The sequence below is a fragment of the Mesocricetus auratus genome, unplaced genomic scaffold, assembly GCF_017639785.1.
Source record: "Mesocricetus auratus isolate SY011 unplaced genomic scaffold, BCM_Maur_2.0 Super-Scaffold_100691, whole genome shotgun sequence".
In the NCBI taxonomy this organism is placed as follows: Eukaryota; Metazoa; Chordata; class Mammalia; order Rodentia; family Cricetidae; genus Mesocricetus; species Mesocricetus auratus.
Genome location: NW_024429267.1, coordinates 60,568,694 through 60,587,774, shown reverse-complemented (window position 1 = coordinate 60,587,774; position 19,081 = coordinate 60,568,694). Strand labels below are relative to the sequence as shown.

Here is a 19,081-nt window from a genome sequence, read left to right as displayed (position 1 = left end):
GGTCGCAGCAACACTACCCTTCTGTTTCCCTACCACCAAGCCCCTCATACACAGCAAACAACTGTGGTCAGAACAGAAGGAAGCGATATTTTAAGTCCTGTCACTAGTATGAATTAGAAGTTGGCATGGGGCAACTCTAACACACTACATTATATTAAAGGCTTTTGTTGACACTAATATAAAGGCATAAGAATAAATAAGACAGAGGTAAACAATTTTTTATCTGTAGATAGTATGATAACATTTTTGGAATCCCCAAGGGCATCAATGAAAACGTCATTATCAACATTAAGGAAAAATTTCAAATGAATTGGCCATTAATTATTATATATGAATTGTAGAAAAAGTAAAAGCAAAAGCATATACTAATGAATACTGAACAAAAAGATCGCACATATTTTTGCCTTAAAATTTTATTTTTGTTATTACTCATGTATGTGTGTGCGTGTGTGTCTACATTTTTACAGATATGTAAAAGCATGTATGTCCCTATGACATGAACAAAGTAAAACTGTTTAGAGGGGTAAAAGAAATGACAGGAGAGGTGGAAAAAGTGAGAATAATAGCATTGGGTGTTTGGGGGATGGGATGCAGTACATACTTATATGAAAATTACACATACATACACAGTAACAAATAAAAAGTTTGAAAACTAAATAAGTATTTGCAGGTGGAGGCACAAGCATCAGGAGTTGGAGATGAGCCACCCCAACATTCACTGACCTCCAAAAACTCTAGATCCCAGATTGGGCCAGGCTAATGTATCCTATTAGAGTGTGGCAGAGTAAAAAAATAAAATAAAACTTGTATGTATGGCAGAGGCCACAACAAACGTTGGGTTAAACATTATCAAACTGCTGGTGCTTTTGTTTAGTGATATTTGCATATTCATTCAACCAACCATACTGGATAACTAAAAACAGAACCTTGTAAACATGGAAATTTGGTCTATAATTTAAAATGGATTTCATATTGCTTGGGGAAAAAAGTAACCTAGAAGGTGGGTAGTAGATTTCTGGGGAATGTTCTTGAGGGTCTATCTTCCCTGGGTGTTTCCTGTCTCACTCTCTGATCCTCTCTGCCTTGGCATTAACTGCTCTATTCTGTCTTGCTATGCCCTGCTCACCATGAGCCCAAGTAAACACTTCCTCTCTTAATTTGTCACAGCTGGAATCATGAGGGGGAGAAGAGGAGGTAATGTAGTACTGCTGGCACTGCCTCCGTTGCTCCCAACCAAGGGGGCTCAGGTTTAGCTTCCCTACAGCACTTGGACTGCTTGTTCTGCTTGCAGAGAGGTGAGCCCCATGAAAGCCCAGCTGAAAGTCTGCTGCAGGGCAGGGCAGGCAGAATGCTGTGAGAAAGAAGGACCAGCACTGTCGGAGGCACAGGCCTTCCTGTGTCTCTGCAGTCTGCTCAGGGGTTTCTTCCAGGGTTAGCTGAAGCTTGGGGCTACCCACACTCAACTCCATCCTTTGGTGCATCCTCCTTTTCTGTTACTCTTACTGCAGCTGTTGCTCACCGAGAGCAAGACTGGGGCACAGAACTGAGCAAGTGTGTGATCAATACCCGAATGTGTTCCGTTCTGCATCTATGATGTCTATACCAAGATATTGTGCTATACTTGTGAATTCAGTGCAATCAGAGTTCTTTCAGCTAGATTGGGTTGCAGCTTAGTGACAAGGGTACTAACTAACACGCTGGAAGTGTTGAACATATGTCTAGAAAGGAGATGGTAAAGAACAGTAACGATGATAAAGCAAACCAGACAACTATATAAAACCAGTAGCAAATAAAACCACAACCCATAGAAAATGGTGGAGAAGGAAATTTAGAAGTGTTAAGGTAATGGAAATATTATTATTATTTATTATTATTATTTTGGGAGGGGTTTCGAGATAGGGTTTCTCTGTGGCTCTGTAGACCAGGGTGGTCTTGAACTCACAGAGATCTACCTGTCTCTGCCTCCCAAGGACTGGGATTAAAGGAGCTCACCACCAACACCCAGCGGAATTTTTTTTAAAAGAAAACAGGGAGGAATGGAAAAATAAAAAATGATGAAGACTGTTGGACCGTAGACTTGGTGGTTAAGGGCACTTGTTACTCTCCCAGAAACACAGAATTTGATTTCCAACACTTACATAAGTCACAACCATCTGTAACTGTAGTCCCACAGGAATCCAATGCCCTCTTCTGACCCCCAATGTCAGCAGGCACACCTGTGGTGCATAGACAACCATGCAAGCAAAACACTCATCCACATAAAATAACAAAACGAATAAAAAAAATTATGAAGAGAAAAATAAGGGATCTGAATTAAGGCATTGAGTGAAAGAAATGAGCTGGGGGTGCCATACTTGGAGGAAAACACTTGACCCTTTGCCATGTGAAGTTGTCTGAGTTTGTGCCTGCCTGCCCATTCTGCCCAGGCACAGCTGCTCCTCCTGCATTCTTGCTAGATCCCTAACAAGGCCAGCAGTGGCAGAGGCAGATCTCCAGCCAGCAGAGCAGGTGTGGCTACTGTGTATTGGACCTCTGGGCACTTGAGCAGAGTTTCCACAGTGCTCTGAGTTTTCTCTGCTGTGAAATCCCCTACTGTAGTGGAAACCCAGGGAAAAAACAAGCAGGTTTGTTTGCAGAGAATACTCTATCAGGAGTCTTGAGCTCCTTGTGCTTCCTCAAAGGGCTGAAGGCTTTTAGGAGTGTCTAATAATCCTGTATGTAATGAAAACCTGTATGGCCCCACTAAAAGAGTCAGAGACATTGTAAGCGATTTTAAATCTGTATCTTCAAAAATGAGAAGCTTCCTCTTTGTCCTCTGAAGCATCATGAAGCAAAAATAATTTTTAAAATTAAGCTACTTTAAGTCGGGCGTTGGTGGCACACACCTTTAATCCCAGCACTTGGGAGGCAGAGGCAGGTGAATCACTGTGAGTTTGAGGTCAGCCTGGTCTACAGAGTAAGTGCCAGGATAGGTTCCAAAACAATACAGAAAAACCATGTCTTGAAAAACAAACAAACAAACAACAACAAAAAACAAAACAAGAAAAGAAACAAAACAAAAAACTAAGCCACTTTTTCATCTTCAGAGCCTTTTGTCTCTATTATTTTTGCTTTTTTTTTTTGTTTTGTTTTCTGTCTTCCTGTCTAGACTGACTGGGTTTACTGGGGAATTTGAATTACAATTTAATCAACTTTATTCTGTGAATCTAAGCAATCTCCTATCAAATTCTATATGGCATAATCACCAATATGAAACTCCCTTAGCCCTCATAGGTAATAGTATATCTTTAAATTTTTACCTACATGTACCCATATCTTCAAATTTCGAAACTATTGGCAGATTGTTTGAATGAAAATAAATTTTTGTTTCCTAGTGCTTAGCAATCCCTTACAGGAACTAGAATGTAGAAACAAGCAAAGTATCTAAAGGAGAAAAAAATGACAGAAGTTTGCCAAGGCTGTGTGGCGACCAGCTCAGTACCACAGGCAGAGAGATAGCAAAGTGTCTGTCCTTCCTTGTCCAGTTTGCCAGCAGGATAGAGCAACAGATTTTTAGTCAAAGTTAGTATATAGTACCCAAAGAACTTCAGCAAGGAACTCACATGTAATCTCAGCACTCAGATAATGTGGTACCTGAACATAATGGAATTTATTCAGCCACACACTGAAATGAAATTTGCTGAGCAGTGTATGGAAAGAGAAAAAATATGTTTGGTGTTCCTGGCTCAGAAAGACAAATGCAGCACCTTCTTACTCATATGGGTAGCTGCTACTTTTGTTTTCTAAACGGATGTAGTCACTTTAGCTTCAAAAATGCCTTAGTCCTCCGTAATATGACAAAAATAATCAATCCTGATTTGTACAAGTGAAGTCAGTTCCCTGTGGAATTACTTTACTCTCTTAGCAGGCATTTGACCCCACAGAATGACATGGCTCCATCAGGCAGAAAATATTTGCTGAATTAGAGGAGATAAAAGATTTACCATACAACTGTGTTTGAATGTTCTGGAACATAACTTAAAGGTATTTGGTGGCCCTTTCACAAAAGACAGAAAAGGAGACAGATTTGTAGGGAGGACCAGTGCCTTTTGATAAGGGATGTCCTTCTGTAAACTGTAAATATATGTTTCTCTTATTGGTTGATGAATAAAGTTGTTTTGGACAGCAGGACAGGCTGGATTTAGACAGGCAGAAAATCCAAAAGGGGCGGGGGAGGTAGTAGGAGGAGCCGGAGAGATGCCATGTAGCTACCAAGAAAGCAAGACGCTTGGCTATCACCGGAAAGCCAAGATGATGTAGAGATAGACAGATTAATATAAATAGGTTAATAATTGAGAGAGAGAGAGCTAGCCAATAAAAAGCCTGATTCACTGGTCAAACAGTTTATAATTAATATATGCCTCCGTGGGTCAGCCATTTCTTTGGGATCTCATGTGTAGTGATATGTTGTTTAGTATAGGTAGAGGTATGTTGAAGATCAGAGCTCAAAGCTAGCCACATCCATAGAGGCCAGGCAGTAGTGGTACACATCTTTAATCCCAGCACTCAGGAGACAGAGGCAGATAGATCTCTGTTAGTTTAAAACTGCCCTGAACTCCACGAAATTGATCCAGTTCAAAAGAGAAACAGAGCTCACACAAAGGTGATCTAAACACTCAGGATCCCAATCCTTGGATCCCAGCACTAGAGACGAATATAAGGGGGTGGACACAGGAGCTCAGTGTGAGGAGCATGGCAGTTGGGAGCTGTCTGAGGTTTGGTGGATGGCTTCTGAGTACATGATCACCCTTTTGATCTGAGCCTGGTAGAGGTAAGAACTCTCTAGTGGTTGGCTGCTGCTTCTCTGATCCTTCCCCTTTCACCCCCTGATATCTGTCTCTGGGTTTTTTTTAATATTAAGACCAATTAGAATTCATGCTACACTCATGCTGTGTCAAGAACTGAGGAGGATAGCCTTTGTAGGATTCAGGTACCTCTGCTCTTGTCTCCTTGGTGCACCTCAACTCTACATGGTCTCTTTCAGAAAAACTCTTCTGATTTCCTCCCTTCTTTGTGTTCATCCTCATATCTTTCTGTCTCTCTAATGAAAGGAAAGACTACCTTAGCAGGGTATCTGGTTTCAGTTGTCCTTGTTCTTCCTTAAGAATTTCACAGTCTGACTGCCTTTCTTTTTTAGCAAAGACAAATATGTTCTGAGAGAGTTGGCTCTTTGCCCACTTACAGTAAGCAAGCGTCCCAGTAAGTTTATGTAAGAGTGAGTTAATATAAATAAGACAGGTAACTCTTGGGTTTCTGTCTTCCTATCTCACTGTGTGACTTCATTGTTTTCCTCATTCTCCTGTTAAAAGGATACCCTGAGGAACTCACCAGAGCTGAGTTAATGTGAATCCATGCCCGGAAACTTCCAAAACAATGAGTTAAATAGATTTTTTCTTTATGAAGTACCCATCAGTAAGCATTTTATTATAGCAACAGACAACAGACCAATGAGTGTCTTCCTACTGAATTATGGTGACACCTAGAATAAGTAACCTCTTGGTAAAATTTTCTGACATCTGAGAACATTATTTCTTGGCAAAGCATATTTGCCAACTTTTCAAACATTATGGTGTTATATGGCAGACTTTGCCTAGAAAGACACAACACAAATACATCTATTCACCCCAGAAAATAGAATGTATTATAGACCAAAGTAAAGACTACAATAATGCACAATTTGATAAACCAACACTTTTTATTGGGGTTACTAACAGGAATATGGGTGAAGAGTTACTTACAAGAACCAGGGATGACTCAAAAGCCGCTGTGTGACTCACGAAAACTGCAACCCTAGAGCTTTCTGCACAGCATGAGGAAACTAGTCAGATATTTTTTCTCTGTAGTGAGATGGTCAGAGTTTCCTCCACCAGAAGTTGTTTACTCCTTTTTATACTGCAGGGGATGAGCCCTCAAGAATTCTCAGTTTCTGTTTTCCTTAACATGTGGTTTTTTTAATGAAGAAAATGGCCAAAAAATAGAGTGAAAGAATTCTTTATTTTAGTTTATGGTTTCAAAGATATTATGTAGCTGCTTCCTGCATATGGAAACATTTTGGGGGAGGCAGAAGACTCATGAAACTCACAAGAAACATAACATTCAGAGGCACATGAAACTGGTGGTTCTTCCCTGAGAAAGCATAAACTTTGCACACATTCTCTGGGGAAAAGGAGACTCTTCAGTGGAGCTGCCCGCAAGTGGTTCACAAAGCTCCAATGATACAACTTTTATTGCCCATGATTGTATGGGCTTTTCAGTAAAATGGTTTCCTGAGCCACTGAAGTTTCTGTAAGTAGCCCCTCAACTATGTTCCCATAAGTAATCACTGGTTTACAAGCTACACATAAGCAGTCTTTTTTTGGTCTGTTGTCATTGTCTTGGCTAAAACAGACACTTTATCACCTTTTCCTAGGGAATGTTATACAACAAGAGTGTTCAGCTCATGGTTTCTTAGCTGTATGTACTTGAATTCAATATCATGGTGGCAGAAGTATGCGACAGAGGAGGTTCTTCACCTCATGGTAGACAGTAAGCAGAGAGAAGAGAAAAGGACAGACCTTCAAATGCAAGTCTCCAGTGATCTGCTTTCACCAGTAAGACCCGTCTCCAAAATGGTTTCTACCACCTCCCAAAATGTCATCAACATCTGTCACTGAGAGTTCAACACAATGAGCCTACTGGGGACAATTCATATTCAAGCAATAACACAGAAGCATGAAGGATATATTAGTATCTTTAGCAGTTTGTACTCTTTACTAGTTAAGAATTCTTTATATTTAGTGTCTGTTGTTCAAGTTAGTAATTTGATATCTTTCTCCGCTCAGTGACAAAATATGTGGATGCTGAGTTGGCGAACGCTGGCTGGTGTCAGGAATCAAGATTCTAACTTGACATTCAGAATGGATATTAGATTGTTTGGATACCATAATTGAATCTGTTCCTTATATGTGTCTCTGAAAATATCTGCTTTCAGAGATTTTCTACCCTTATAATTTCAATTAGTAAACATTACATTATAGTAAATACTTATAAAAAGAATATATAATGGTGAGACTGTCAAATAGCATCTATTCTAATTGTCATGTTGTCCTTAATTAGAAAGGTACAAAAACTACTTTTAGAAAACAATCAGTTTTGTGTTGGTTTGGCTCTTTGTTATTGAATAGTAGTTTACAGAAGTAAATACCCACATGTGAGTTTTGGAAGATTATTTTTTGGTATACCAGAGATGGAACAAGGGAAGAAAAAAAATCACAGAAGTCCAAGTGGTAACCCTTTTTTAACCATTTATTAACATCTGTGATTTTCAGTGAAAGAGAAAAATTTGAATCAAAAACCAGATCATTTAGATTCCTGGGAATCCAGGGTTCCAAGAGGGGACAAGGTATATGAGTGGAAAGCTTGTTGGTCAGAGACTTCCCTATATGGGACAGGATGAGGCAAAAATCAGACAGAGGGAAAGGGGTAATAATGTAGTAACAACCAGTGTTCAGCTAATGCTATAAGGAACAATAGAGACAAGATGGCTTTGAGAGTGTACTGAATCTAGGTGTTGGGCCAAGCCTTTCCCTCGGCTCCCACATTCAGCCACTCTATAAGAAATGGTATAGCCTGGACAGGTAGCTTCTGTTCTCAGCAACCCAATCAAGGGACAGGCAGGTGCCTTGGCCCTGAAGAGAGCACCTGGGCAGTTCCTACAGCATCCTTTATGACTAGAAAGGGGGATCTGGATTTCTTGCAACTTTTATTTACTCTGAATAATAAGAAATGAAAACTAAAAATCATAAAACCGCAGTTTTGTAAGACTGTAGAAACCACACAGGGACACATCACCCTGAAAGAGGAAGTCACATGCCCACTGAAAGCATGGTGTCTATTGCTCCACCAGACCCTTAGGTTGGCTTTTCATTCTGTTCCCAAAATGTGAACAGAAGGATCAAAGAGGAGTTGAGACATCTGCCAAACCCCCGTTTTCTAGCTCTCCTATTTCCTCTTCTTTCCCGTCTATTCACACACTCAAGATTGATGGGGTTTGAAAAGACTCACATAAAAATGTTTCATTCATGTTTCAATATTTTAAAATTAATAAATTAGGTAGCACTCTCATTTATAATACTACTCCTAATAAAATTAAATTATTATTCTTTTCTAATTGTATAGGAATAGGACTTTCAGCTTGTGCTACAGTGGCAGTGGTTTGTCCTAGGTTCTAAATCCCATTGAGCACTTGGGAAGCTCTGCTTCCTCCCTACTAACTATCCCCAGGGACAGTCCCTGAGACTTCTCAGAGGTTGCACACCATTCCTTTTCCAGGCACCAGATTCTCCAAGAATTGAGCTACTCCTATCAACCCTAGAATCAATGACCTTTATCTTCTCCTTTCAAAGCATTCAGCCATGTCCTCTGAAAAGGTTCTTAATAAGGTGTCTCCATCCCAAATAAACAAAGCTCTCTAAACCACAAGGCTGGGCTCATACTACTTTGCAATTAATTACATATTATAATTATATAAACTATAAAACAATAATTACATATGTAGCAGTTTTTGAATCGTGAGATGGCTAATCTTGGTTGCCAATGTGACACAACTCTGAATCTCTATGGGAAGGGCAACCTCAGTTGAGGAATTGCCTCCATCAGATTGGTCTGTAATTTCTTGATTGTGGGAAGTAACATCGCTAGGCAGGTGGGCCTGACCTATACCAAAAAATGCTAGCTAGACATGTGCCAGTGAGAGAGGCAGCAAACAGCATTCCTCCATGATCTCTGCTTCAGCTCTGTTTGAGTTCTTGTCCTGACTTCCCTCAGTGACGGAATGCAGCATGGAAGTGTAAGATGAAATAGACCCTTTCCTCCCCAATTTGCTTTTGCTCATGGTACTTACTGCAACATGAGAAATCAAGTTAAAACAGACCATCCATTGTGGGCTTTGATGTGAGTGTAGCGGGTATGAGGACTTTTTCATTGTTTTGCATACTCTGGTTCAAACCATAGATACTAGTAACAAGCTAACCCCAAACCTGTGCAAAGTTGATACAATAATTTGTCATAATATTCCTTTGGGAGATGTGTGTGTTGACTATTCTTTTTCAAGCCAAAGTTGCTGGCTTGCTAAAGTTTCTTAATCCTTAAAATTCATTTTTTTTTGTTTATTTTGTTTTTCGAGACAGGGTTTCTTTGTGTAGCTTTGGAGCCAATCCTGGCACTCACTCTGTAGACCCAGCTGGCCTCCAACTCACAGAGATCTGCCTGCCTCTGCCTCCAGAGTGCTGGGATTAAAGGTGTGGGCCACCAATGCAGGGCTCATTTTTGTTATTTTAATTTACCAGAAACTGATACAAATCCCAATGATTTCATGTAAGGCCATGCATTCCTAATTTTCTTTCTTATTAATTAATTATTTTATTTTACAGTTTCCCCTCCACCCCCTATCTACTTCTCTGTTTCTGTTCAGAAACAGGCAGGCCTCCCTTGGGTATCAACAAAGTATAAAATATGAACATTAAGCACCTCCTCTTGTATTAAGGCTAGGCAATGCAACCCAGTATGAGGTATAGGTTCCCAACAGCCAGCCAAAGCATTTGGGACAGCCCCTGCTCCCATTGTTAGGAGTCACACAAGACGACCAAGTGGGGATGGGAACTTGAGGGATCAGGTTGGGGAGTGGATGGTGGGGGGGGGGGAGTACTGAAAGAGATGACTGGAAGGGGGAGTATTTCCGGGCAAGGTAGAAACCCGATGGAAGCCGGGCGGTGGTGGCACACGCCTTTAATCCCAGCACTCGAGAGGCAGAGGCAGGCGAATCTCTGTGAGTTTGAGGCCGGGCTGGACCGACAGCCTCTAAAACAATACAGAGAAACCTTGTCTCGTAAAACAAAAAAAAAAAAAAAAAAAAAAAAAGAAACCCGATGGAAGGAAAACTCCCAAGAATCTACAAGGATGACTCCAACTAAGACTCCTAGCAATAGAGGATATGTAGCCTGAACTGGCCATCTCCTGTGATGAGATTGGTGACTACCCCAATTGTCATCAGAGAGCCTTCATCTAGTAACTGATAGAAACACATGCAAATCCACAGCCAAACATTAGGCCAAGTTTGGGGAATCCTGCTGGAGAGCGCGCGCGAGAGAGAGAGAGAGAGAGAGAGAGAGAGAGAGAGAGAGAGAGAGAGAGAGAGAGAGAGAGAGAGAGAGAGAGAGAGAGAGAGAGAGAGAGAGAGAGAGAGAGAGAGAGAGAGAGAGAGAGAGAGAGAGAGAGAGAGAGAGAGAGAGAGAGAGAGAGAGAGAGAGAGAGAGAGAGAGAGAGAGAGAGAGAGAGAGAGAGAGAGAGAGAGAGAGAGAGAGAGAGAGAGAATTGTAAGAGCCAGAGGGGTCAAGGACATCACAAGAAAATCCACAGAAACAACTAACCTGGCTCATAGGAACTCATGGAGTCTGAACCAACAAGCAGGGAGCCTGCATGGGACCAACCTAGGCCCTCTACATACGTGTGACAGTTGTGTAGATTATTCTCATACTTTCTGAAGAGACCAAACATAGGGACAAAAAAGTAGTGTTTTTCTGGGGCAAAGAAGAAAAGTTTCCTTTCAACAGATCACCAAGGCAGAAGCAGACAGGAGTTGAGTGATCTGCCATTCTGACAGCATCACAAGGCTGTAGACGCTCTGTTGTCTACCCATGTCTTGTGCCAGTCTTTGCAGCATTTGTCATTGCTGACACTTTACTTTCTCTTCCTTTCAGAGTCCTCTCCCCTGGACGGCTATGTATTTCTAGTACACAAGTACTTCTGCCTTTCCTAGCAAATTTCCTTGTTCTTTAGCTGCTTGCGTTACTCCAAGTTCTGTCTGAGGCATTTTGTTCACCCTTGTGGCATCCATTGCCCGTGACTCCAGGTGAACATCTCTATCCAGTCATTCTTCTTAGTGCCCTGCCAGTATTCCACACCCAGTTTCTTCTACTGCCTAGATTTTCTTTATGGTTTCTAACTAAACCTATCTTAAAAACTGAAGACATCCTCACATTCTGAAGCCGGTGCTCTTCATTCACTGGGCTGAAGGTCAAGCTTGGCTCCCAAATCTTCAGTGAGAATTTAGCAGAGTCACTGAATCCGGGTTAGATATTAGAACGAACAGCTGTTTTTCAGACTACTTTGACCTTGTAAAATCCTTGTGGAAAACAGTGATAGTTTTCTGTGATTTGGTCACCACCCATGACTTTGGTCACAAGATGCCTCAGGCACACCTGAGACTCTTGTATTATTTTGTATTGCAAACGATGCATAAGAAAGGACTAAAGTACTTGAGGACATGTGATTCCTAACAGCTACATTATGGGTTGGTTGAAGCAGAATCTATTGGAGTAAAACTGATTAGAGTGGGACTCAGGGTCACTGTGAAACTCCCCCATGTTGATTCAAAGTACAGCTAAGGTTAAGCCATGGCCAGAATATGGCCTCCATGAATTGTAGGTTCAGCGCCTGAATTTATTCAGGCATGATTATAAGGGGTAGCAGAACCCCTCCCACCCACTCCACTCAATGACTTATCACTGACTGCCCACTGAGACTGGGAAACATTATCATAGCATGCTGATTAAACCCTCTCTGGGGCTTAGACTAGACTCTGTTCTTCACCTACAAAGAGAGGCACCTGGACTGAATAGCCCTCAATATAGGGATAGAGTTTTGTAAGAGTGTTGCTTCCAAGTGGAGTGATAACAGTTATGGAGAAAGGAGAAGATAAGAATCAAAGAAAACCACCTCTGTCTCAACTATATTTGGTCACTTCAAACACTTGGGATATGCAGGTTAGAGAGAATTACAGGACGCGTGTGAAAAAAGCCTAGTTAGAATTAATTTCCTGACCTTATTCTAGGTCTGGGCTCCAGCATTCTGTAGATCCACCTGAAACATTTATTTTATTCAAACTGTCAACTTGTGTCCTAATCTGATGTTTTTTCTGTTCTTCAGAAGCAGTAAGAAAGAGCTGTGGGTCATCTACCCTGAGCTGCTCTGGATATGCCTCTGTCTGCACTGGAATAAAGGACACAAACAGTGAAGAACTGAGGGAAACCATGCTCCTTGATTGGATGCTGTGGTCAATGCTGGTTGCCAAGCAGCCTTGTTAATTTGCTAGTTGGCCACTGGTAGGCAGTATGGAAGCAGTATAGCCCAGGTTATTTGCGGTTTTGATAGGCTTCCCATTGACTCAAGCAGGGAAAAGGTTCGTATCCTCCACCTATGCTTTAAAAAGTATTTTTTTTGAGGTGGTAGCACACACTTTTAATCCAAGTACACAGAGGCAGAGGCAGTGAGTGAGTTCCAGGACAGGGCTACACAGAACACTCCTGTCTCACAAAACACAAATGAAAAAACTATTTTTTGAAACAAAAATAAGTTCCTGAAGCATGACAGAATTATAATAGCACGGAATTTATAATCCAATAAAATAGTAGCAAAATGGAGCCAAATGAAACATTAAAATTTTTATAAAATTGTGAAAGAAATAGATACATAACAGTTACATGACACCTCATGCAGCTTTTCTTCATGGATTCAACTAACATATTTTAAGGATTCAGGCGTTGTGCTGGCCTGCCCTGTCACCTGGTAGGATGCACTCAGGTAAGTACCCTAGCCAGTCCAGGGTTCCATGGTTGCCTAGTCTGCACGCAGGTGCAAAGGACCCTTTAAAAGAGACCTGTCCACTTAACACTCTTTTTCTGCTCTCCTCTCTCTCTACTCTTTTCCAGCTGTCTTCCTGCTCTTCACTCTTCCCCTGGGGCAGACAGGACTTTTCCTGTCTCCCTCTTCTCTTCGGTCCTCTCTCTGTCTCTGTGTCTCCCCCCGCCCCCCCCCCCCGCTTCTAATAACACTTCTCACTTAAACTCTGTCTGCCTGGCGTGTTTGCCCCCCACCCCACCCCCGTCACCCTCTGCTGCCATGGAATCCACCATGGTCCCCCACGCAAGGACCCCCTTAGAACTTTATCATCACATATATGGAAAGGCAAGAAGGACTGTATACATCAGCCATACCAAAAAAAAAAAAAACTTGACACTTTTTATGATGGTTGATATTGATAGCTTGGCTGAAGTTACCTAGTAAGTTCTCTGCTTCCTGGACGCAGATGTAATGTGACCAACATCCTCACACTCTTCACACACCGTGATAGGCTGTATTCTTTCAAACTATCGACAAAAGTAAACCCTTCCTTCTTTAAGTTGCCTTTGTCAGATATTTTGTCACAGCAACAAGAAAAGTTACCAGCACACTTTCCCGTATCCCCACAACAGCTGGCTGTATCACAGCAGACAGGGCTCCCTTCCCCCTGATTCTTTCCTTTAACCCAGGTGGGTCCCACTCCTGTTTGATGCATCCCACCTTTGGATCTAAGGGATGGAAAGCTACCCTTTGAATCTGGTAAGAAGTTACTGTACTAGCCAGAGCCCAGAGGTGCTTACTACTCTTTTAGGAACATGCCCAACTACGACATCTTCACACACTCTGCTTTGGACACTGAGACTGTAGCAGACTGAAAACCAGGAAGCTGAGACTGTAGCAGACTGAAAACCAGCATGTCCCAAACTCTCCCTGGAGGATCTATCCTCTCTTTGAACAAGAAATATATGGATGGAAATCCCAATGTTACATAGTTGCCATGTCTGACTGAATTTTAAATAAAAGAAAAGCAATGCTCATCCTCTGCCTCACATTCAGATGCCAGACCACACAGTTGCATGTGTTTATTTTAAATCAGATTCTTGACCACTGACATCAATTTGTAAATATATTAAAACGCCTTTGGTTAAGGGTAAGCACAATTTAAAATTACACTCTTTCAAGGCAACTCTGACCAGGAGCTACACGTTTAGAAGTAACACCTTTAACAACAAATTATAACAATTTGTCTTAGGGAGAAAGTTGACTTAAAAATATTTTAAAGGAAATACAATCACTATCCAAATAAGATAAAGACTATATTTAAATAAGTACTATTTGGGGATGTTCTCCAAAACAACTACTTATAAAATGATCTCATAATTTTATGTACTATTCATTAAATGTACACTTGATTGAAAGAACAAAAAATGCACTTTTTTTTGCAAAGCACTTTTTATAAGACTCGTATTATCTTCAAAGAATTTGCAACTTTCTATATGCTTAGGAATATAAAAATACGGAGCTGAGTGTGTTCATATACACCTTTAATCTCAGTGCTTGAGATGGAGGAAGGCGGATCATGAGTTTGAGTCTAGTCTCAGCTACATATTGGGGGAGAAAATGTGGATCCCAGGAAAGAAAAGAACAAATGCTCACTTCCTGCTGGCAGCCACAAGGCTCTGGTTTCACATTCAGAGCTTGAAAAAAAATAGCACCTTTTGTTAGCCAGACACTTTAATCCTCTGGGTGATTCTCACCCTTTTGTTTCTTCCCTTAGTCTTCACTATGAAGTTCTTAACCGCTCCAAAATTCAAAACCATATCATAAATAGCAACTGCAAAAACGAACAAAAACCCAAACCTCTCTGCAATGGCTAAATTTAGCAGTTTGTGTGGAGAAGCCATTTGTAAAGAGTAACTGAAGCCTTCACACTTAGCCTGGAACACAGAGGGCGGTAATTACACTTTCATAATTTCTGAAGCTCACAGCAACTTCTTTCTAAAAGGATGGTTTATCTCTCAGATTTGCTGATTATTAGGTAAATAGAGAAAATTGATTATCTTCCCTCATATCTTAGGGCCTCTACTCAAGGTTGTAAAGCTCTGGGTTCAAACTATATAAGTAGCCCTCAGCTGAATCCACAAGGTGTCCTTATTGTTCTTAAACTTCAGGCTCATGATCCATAAGCCAGATGTTTCACAGTCCCCTGGTTAATCCTTAGTATGCAAAGCTGGTATGGCAAGATTTGGGTCTGAGGGTGGGAACAAAATATCAGCCTGAGGCAACAGGCTGTAAAATGAGACTACCCTCCTAAGCCAGATTCTTTCCTGTACTACTCTTTTGTATTTGTTTCTCCAATGGTTATTCCAATCTGCTTGAGCCTAGAGGTTCTTGTTCCCCTCTACCTCCAATGTACCCCAAGTTCTGCTGACTCTATATTCTATATGCAGAAATGGTACTTCCCTACTGGCTAGCCCAGGCGACTTGATCTCTCACCCTGACCTTATTGCTGCTGATCGACTTTCCTTAATTGCTTGCCAAAGCCATGAAAAAAGCTTTGTACAAATCTGTCTAGGTGCTTCCACCCTGCTCATAACTTTGAAGGAGCAATGCTGCCAAGATGTGTTATGATCCAGCCTTGACCTTTCTCTCCATGGCCTTTCCAACTAGTCACAGGTCTAGTTGTTTTGCTTGTGCACCACTCAAAGAAAGACTTCCCTCTCATTTACTCACGTATGCTCCAATTCAAATCCCTTCTTAAAAAGGGATGTGTTCCCGGCCCTCCCAGGCTACGGAGCAGTCACCGGATCATACAAGTCTATGGAACTAATTTATGCAGCTTAGTTATCTATTTCCTAACTAATCACACTCTCATCTTTTCTTCTCAGGACAAGACAAGTATCTATTTAAAGTACATTTATAACCTGAATTTTCCTTGTATATTCTTCTTGATTGAAACTGTTATTTCTGTTCAGATAGTCAAACTTAAAAAAAAAAAAACCTCCCAACTCTTGGGACATTTTTTACAGTGAATTTTTGTGGCTAAAGAAGAGTTTGCCAATAACTAGAGGTAAGTGGGAATGAGACCAGGGATCACTACTCATCAATATATTCTCATTTGGCTTTCTAAAGACCCAATATCTATCTAAAATAAATATCTAAAACATGTATGTATCTTAAGCCCTCTATTATGATAACTTCTTTTTTAAAAAAACATTTCTACTCCCAAGCTACATAGAAAACTAATATACAAAACTCAATCCAGGTCATAAACCAGTAGAAACATCCTGCTCCCCTGTGGACCGGGTATAGACTGAGTTCATACGATCAAGACTGTCTTGTTGGAAGATTGGACAGTGCTTACAAAAGCGTTTGACAATGTGTTTTTGAAAGAACACTGAGAGATAATTCCGGAACTTCTCCCCAACAAAGGCATAGATGACAGGATTGATGCAGCAGTGTGTCATTCCAAGAGTCTCTGTCACCTGCATAGCCTGGTCTAGTCTATTAGAACTACTGCAATTATTCAGCCCAAAGAATTCCTGGAAGGTCATCAGGAGAAGGACAATGTTGTAGGGAGTCCAGAAGATAAAGTAGACAATCATGATGGCAAAGATGAGCCTCACAGCCCTGTGCCTCTTCTTCTCATTCTTACAGCGATACAAGGTGTGGAGGATTCCTGAGTAGCAGATGACCATGACAAGTAGGGGCAGGACCAGGCTCAAGATGACCATCTTTAACGTTTGGAACCTCTTCCAGAAGTGATACTGGGTGTGTGGAAAATGAGGACTACATGTATTATAAAGATCTTCTTTTTGAGATCTGGTAAAGATTATTTCTGGGACAGAGGCAAACACAGCCACCACCCAAGTGACTCCACTTGTCATCACCCCAAAGGTGACCGTCCTGGCTTTTAGAGCAAACACAGCATGGACAATAGCCAAGTACCTATCAATTGTCAGGAGGATAATGAAGAAGATTCCACCAAAATAACCAATGTGATAGAGCCCTGTGAATAATTTGCACATTATACCCCCAAAGACCCACTCATCTGCAGCATAGTGAGCCCAGACTGGGAGAGTGAGCAAGAAGAGCATGTCAGAGATGGCCAGGTTGAGCAGGTAGATGTCAGTCATGCTCTTCAGCTTTTTGAACTTTATCAGGATGAGGAAGACCAACATGTTACCCACAAAGCCAAAGATGAATACCAGAGAGTAGAGTGGTGGCAGGAGCTGGGCTGCAATTTGTTTTACATCGGCTTTTCGGCAGGGTGCTGACATACTATAATCAAGGTCATAGAGATAGGTCGGACTTGACACTTGAAAATCCATCCTGTAACAATCTATGAGTAAAGAAAAGACAATGCTTAATAAAGTCAAACGCCGTTACTGGCCTACCACAATTACAAATGGTTTTACAACTTAGTATGTCTTTGAGGCATAAATTTCTACATTTAATTTTCCCCTCATTATATGAACTGAAATCTACAAAAGATGCATTTCATCAAATAAAATCTTACTCTCCATATCAATGTGGGGTGAATTAATCTGTGTAGCTGAGCCAGGCACTATGTAACTCGCAGGCTTAAGATCTCTTTCGAAGATGCTGTTTCTAGGCACTTTACCCACAAATGGTAGGTGCCACACAAGTGTCAGTACTGAGTTCTAATCACTATTTTAAGCGTCCTACCTACTCATTTATTAAATGCTTGAGGTAACTGTTTGAGGCAATAATATCATCCACATATTTCTAGATAAAAAGACCCCAAGTGTGGAGAGAATGAATAAGTTAACACAAAACCACACTACCTGGAAATAACTGATTTTGATTTCAGGCATCATGAACCCTTAATTGACATGTGTTGTCTGTCACTTCTTGGTAACTAATATACTTTTTTAGTAACGGGTTGCCTCTCTGTAGTCAGGATAAAATGAGCCGATGTCCAAGTAATCCAACAGTGTCATAGTTATTAAAGTAGGCCATCTTCATCTTTTCTCTGAAGTTATTTCTGCTGCCTAAGTTGCCACTACCAAGAGTTCTCACATAAACAGAAGAAATGGTCAAGTAGAAAAATGTTTCATCCACCTCCATGGGTGAATATCTTACAGGTTAAATAGTTCTGTGTTTGGCCTGTACATCCAACTGACTTGTCCTGTCTAAATTCGACTGCTTTGCTTGAGAATTTTCTCTACTTGATCTTTACACCTCTAAAGCTCCCCATACCCCCACTTAGACCGTTGAGAGAAACGCCCGGAAAATCTCACCAAGTGCTGACCCAGAACAAGACTCCTCTATCACTGTGCTCTAGAAACTGGTATTTGTATTTGATATGAACTTAGACGATTTTTAGGTTTCCCTCTTTTCTGGAAGACAGGTGGGATGGGGGAGACAGAGAACACAAGAGACTTAGAGCCTCTGGCACACATGTTTCAGGTGACCCACAGAGAGGTTTCACCTCTTCTCAGCTGAAGATAATAATTATCAAACCAGTTTCCAGCCAATGTCATTGCTGTAGAAGCTGTTTCAAGAGGAAAAAACTCAGCCTGCTTTTTAAAAAACAATATTTCATTCACAATCATGTTTTATATATTGGATGACATCACATGCTGAAACATATCCTAAATTCTTACCCTTTCTGTATCTTAAAGATTATATTTCAGCCGGGCGGTGGTGGCGCATGCCTTTAATCCCAGCACTCGGGAGGCAGAGGCAGGCAAATCTCTGTGAGTTCGAGGCTGGGCTGGACCGATAGCCTCCAAAACAATACAGAGAAACCCTGTCTCGTAAAAAAAAAGATTATATTTCAGATAATTCAGTGAGCACCTGGTGCTGACAGATGTCCTCTCAGGATTTCCTGTTGAAGTTTTTACTCATCACAGAAGCTGAGCTAACTAGCCTGCCAAGGGCTGAGAGGTGACTTACCAGAGTTTCTTGTAGGGGGAACGGATGTCTGAGAGGTGATTTACCAGAGTTTCTTGTAGGGGGAACGGATGTCACAGCTCCTCTGGTTATGAGAGTTGTACAATTTAAACATATAGGCAGTATAAAGTAAGAAACACAGTTTCTCTCAAAGGGGGGTGGAGCTTTATGAGAAAGGGTATTACGTAGTATGTCTGGTGTGTGTGGGGGTGTCGGATTAGTTCTTCTTTTTTCTTTAAAGTTGCATTTAAAGCAGAGAATGGAAGGCAGCTCTGGCCTCGGGTTCTCTTGAGGAGAGTTCCCTCTTCACATCATGTGACTTATGTTCTCTGCCCAACTGACTCCACTACACAATCTGTTAGAAATTAGAAAGGAGTAAAGGGTGCTAAAGGTAGAACACTTGTATTCATGACTCAAAACCACATTTGGATCAAGGCAGTCACTGTTTAAGAGACAGATAGTGCAC

At 41.2% G+C, this 19,081-nt stretch overlaps 1 protein-coding gene and 1 long non-coding RNA gene across 6 annotated transcripts in view; one reads left to right on the top strand and one right to left on the bottom strand.

The window, feature by feature from the left end:
* Window positions 1–13,763: 13,763 nt before the first annotated feature.
* Window positions 13,764–18,762, bottom strand: LOC101833790 (C-C chemokine receptor type 5). 2 transcript variants are annotated; one of them, XM_040739741.1, is made up of 2 exons: window positions 18,619–18,762; window positions 13,764–17,038 (listed from the first exon to the last, which is right to left on the bottom strand). In XM_040739741.1, exon 2 carries the CDS (start codon window positions 17,025–17,027, stop codon window positions 15,963–15,965), a length of 1,065 nt encoding a protein of 354 aa, XP_040595675.1. In that variant the 5' UTR covers window positions 17,028–17,038; window positions 18,619–18,762; the 3' UTR covers window positions 13,764–15,962. The 2 variants fall into 2 exon arrangements, with proteins under 2 accessions (XP_040595675.1, XP_005082336.1); XM_005082279.4 differs by having other exon boundaries at window positions 18,663–18,751.
* Window positions 16,354–19,081, top strand: part of LOC106022147 — a 47,234-nt gene continuing 44,506 nt past the window's right edge. For 3 of the 4 annotated variants that reach the window (XR_002385341.2, XR_005874721.1, XR_005874723.1), the window contains exon 1: window positions 16,371–16,467. This is a non-coding gene — a long non-coding RNA (uncharacterized LOC106022147). Of the gene's footprint in view, window positions 16,468–19,081 lie in introns of all 4 variants that reach the window. The other variant, XR_005874722.1, reaches the window with a different exon arrangement.

What these genes read in the sequence shown, in the direction of transcription:
- LOC101833790 (XM_040739741.1), bottom strand. Translation starts at nt 17,027, where the DNA reads ATGGATTTTCAAGTGTCAAGTCCGACCTATCTCTATGACCTTGATTAT.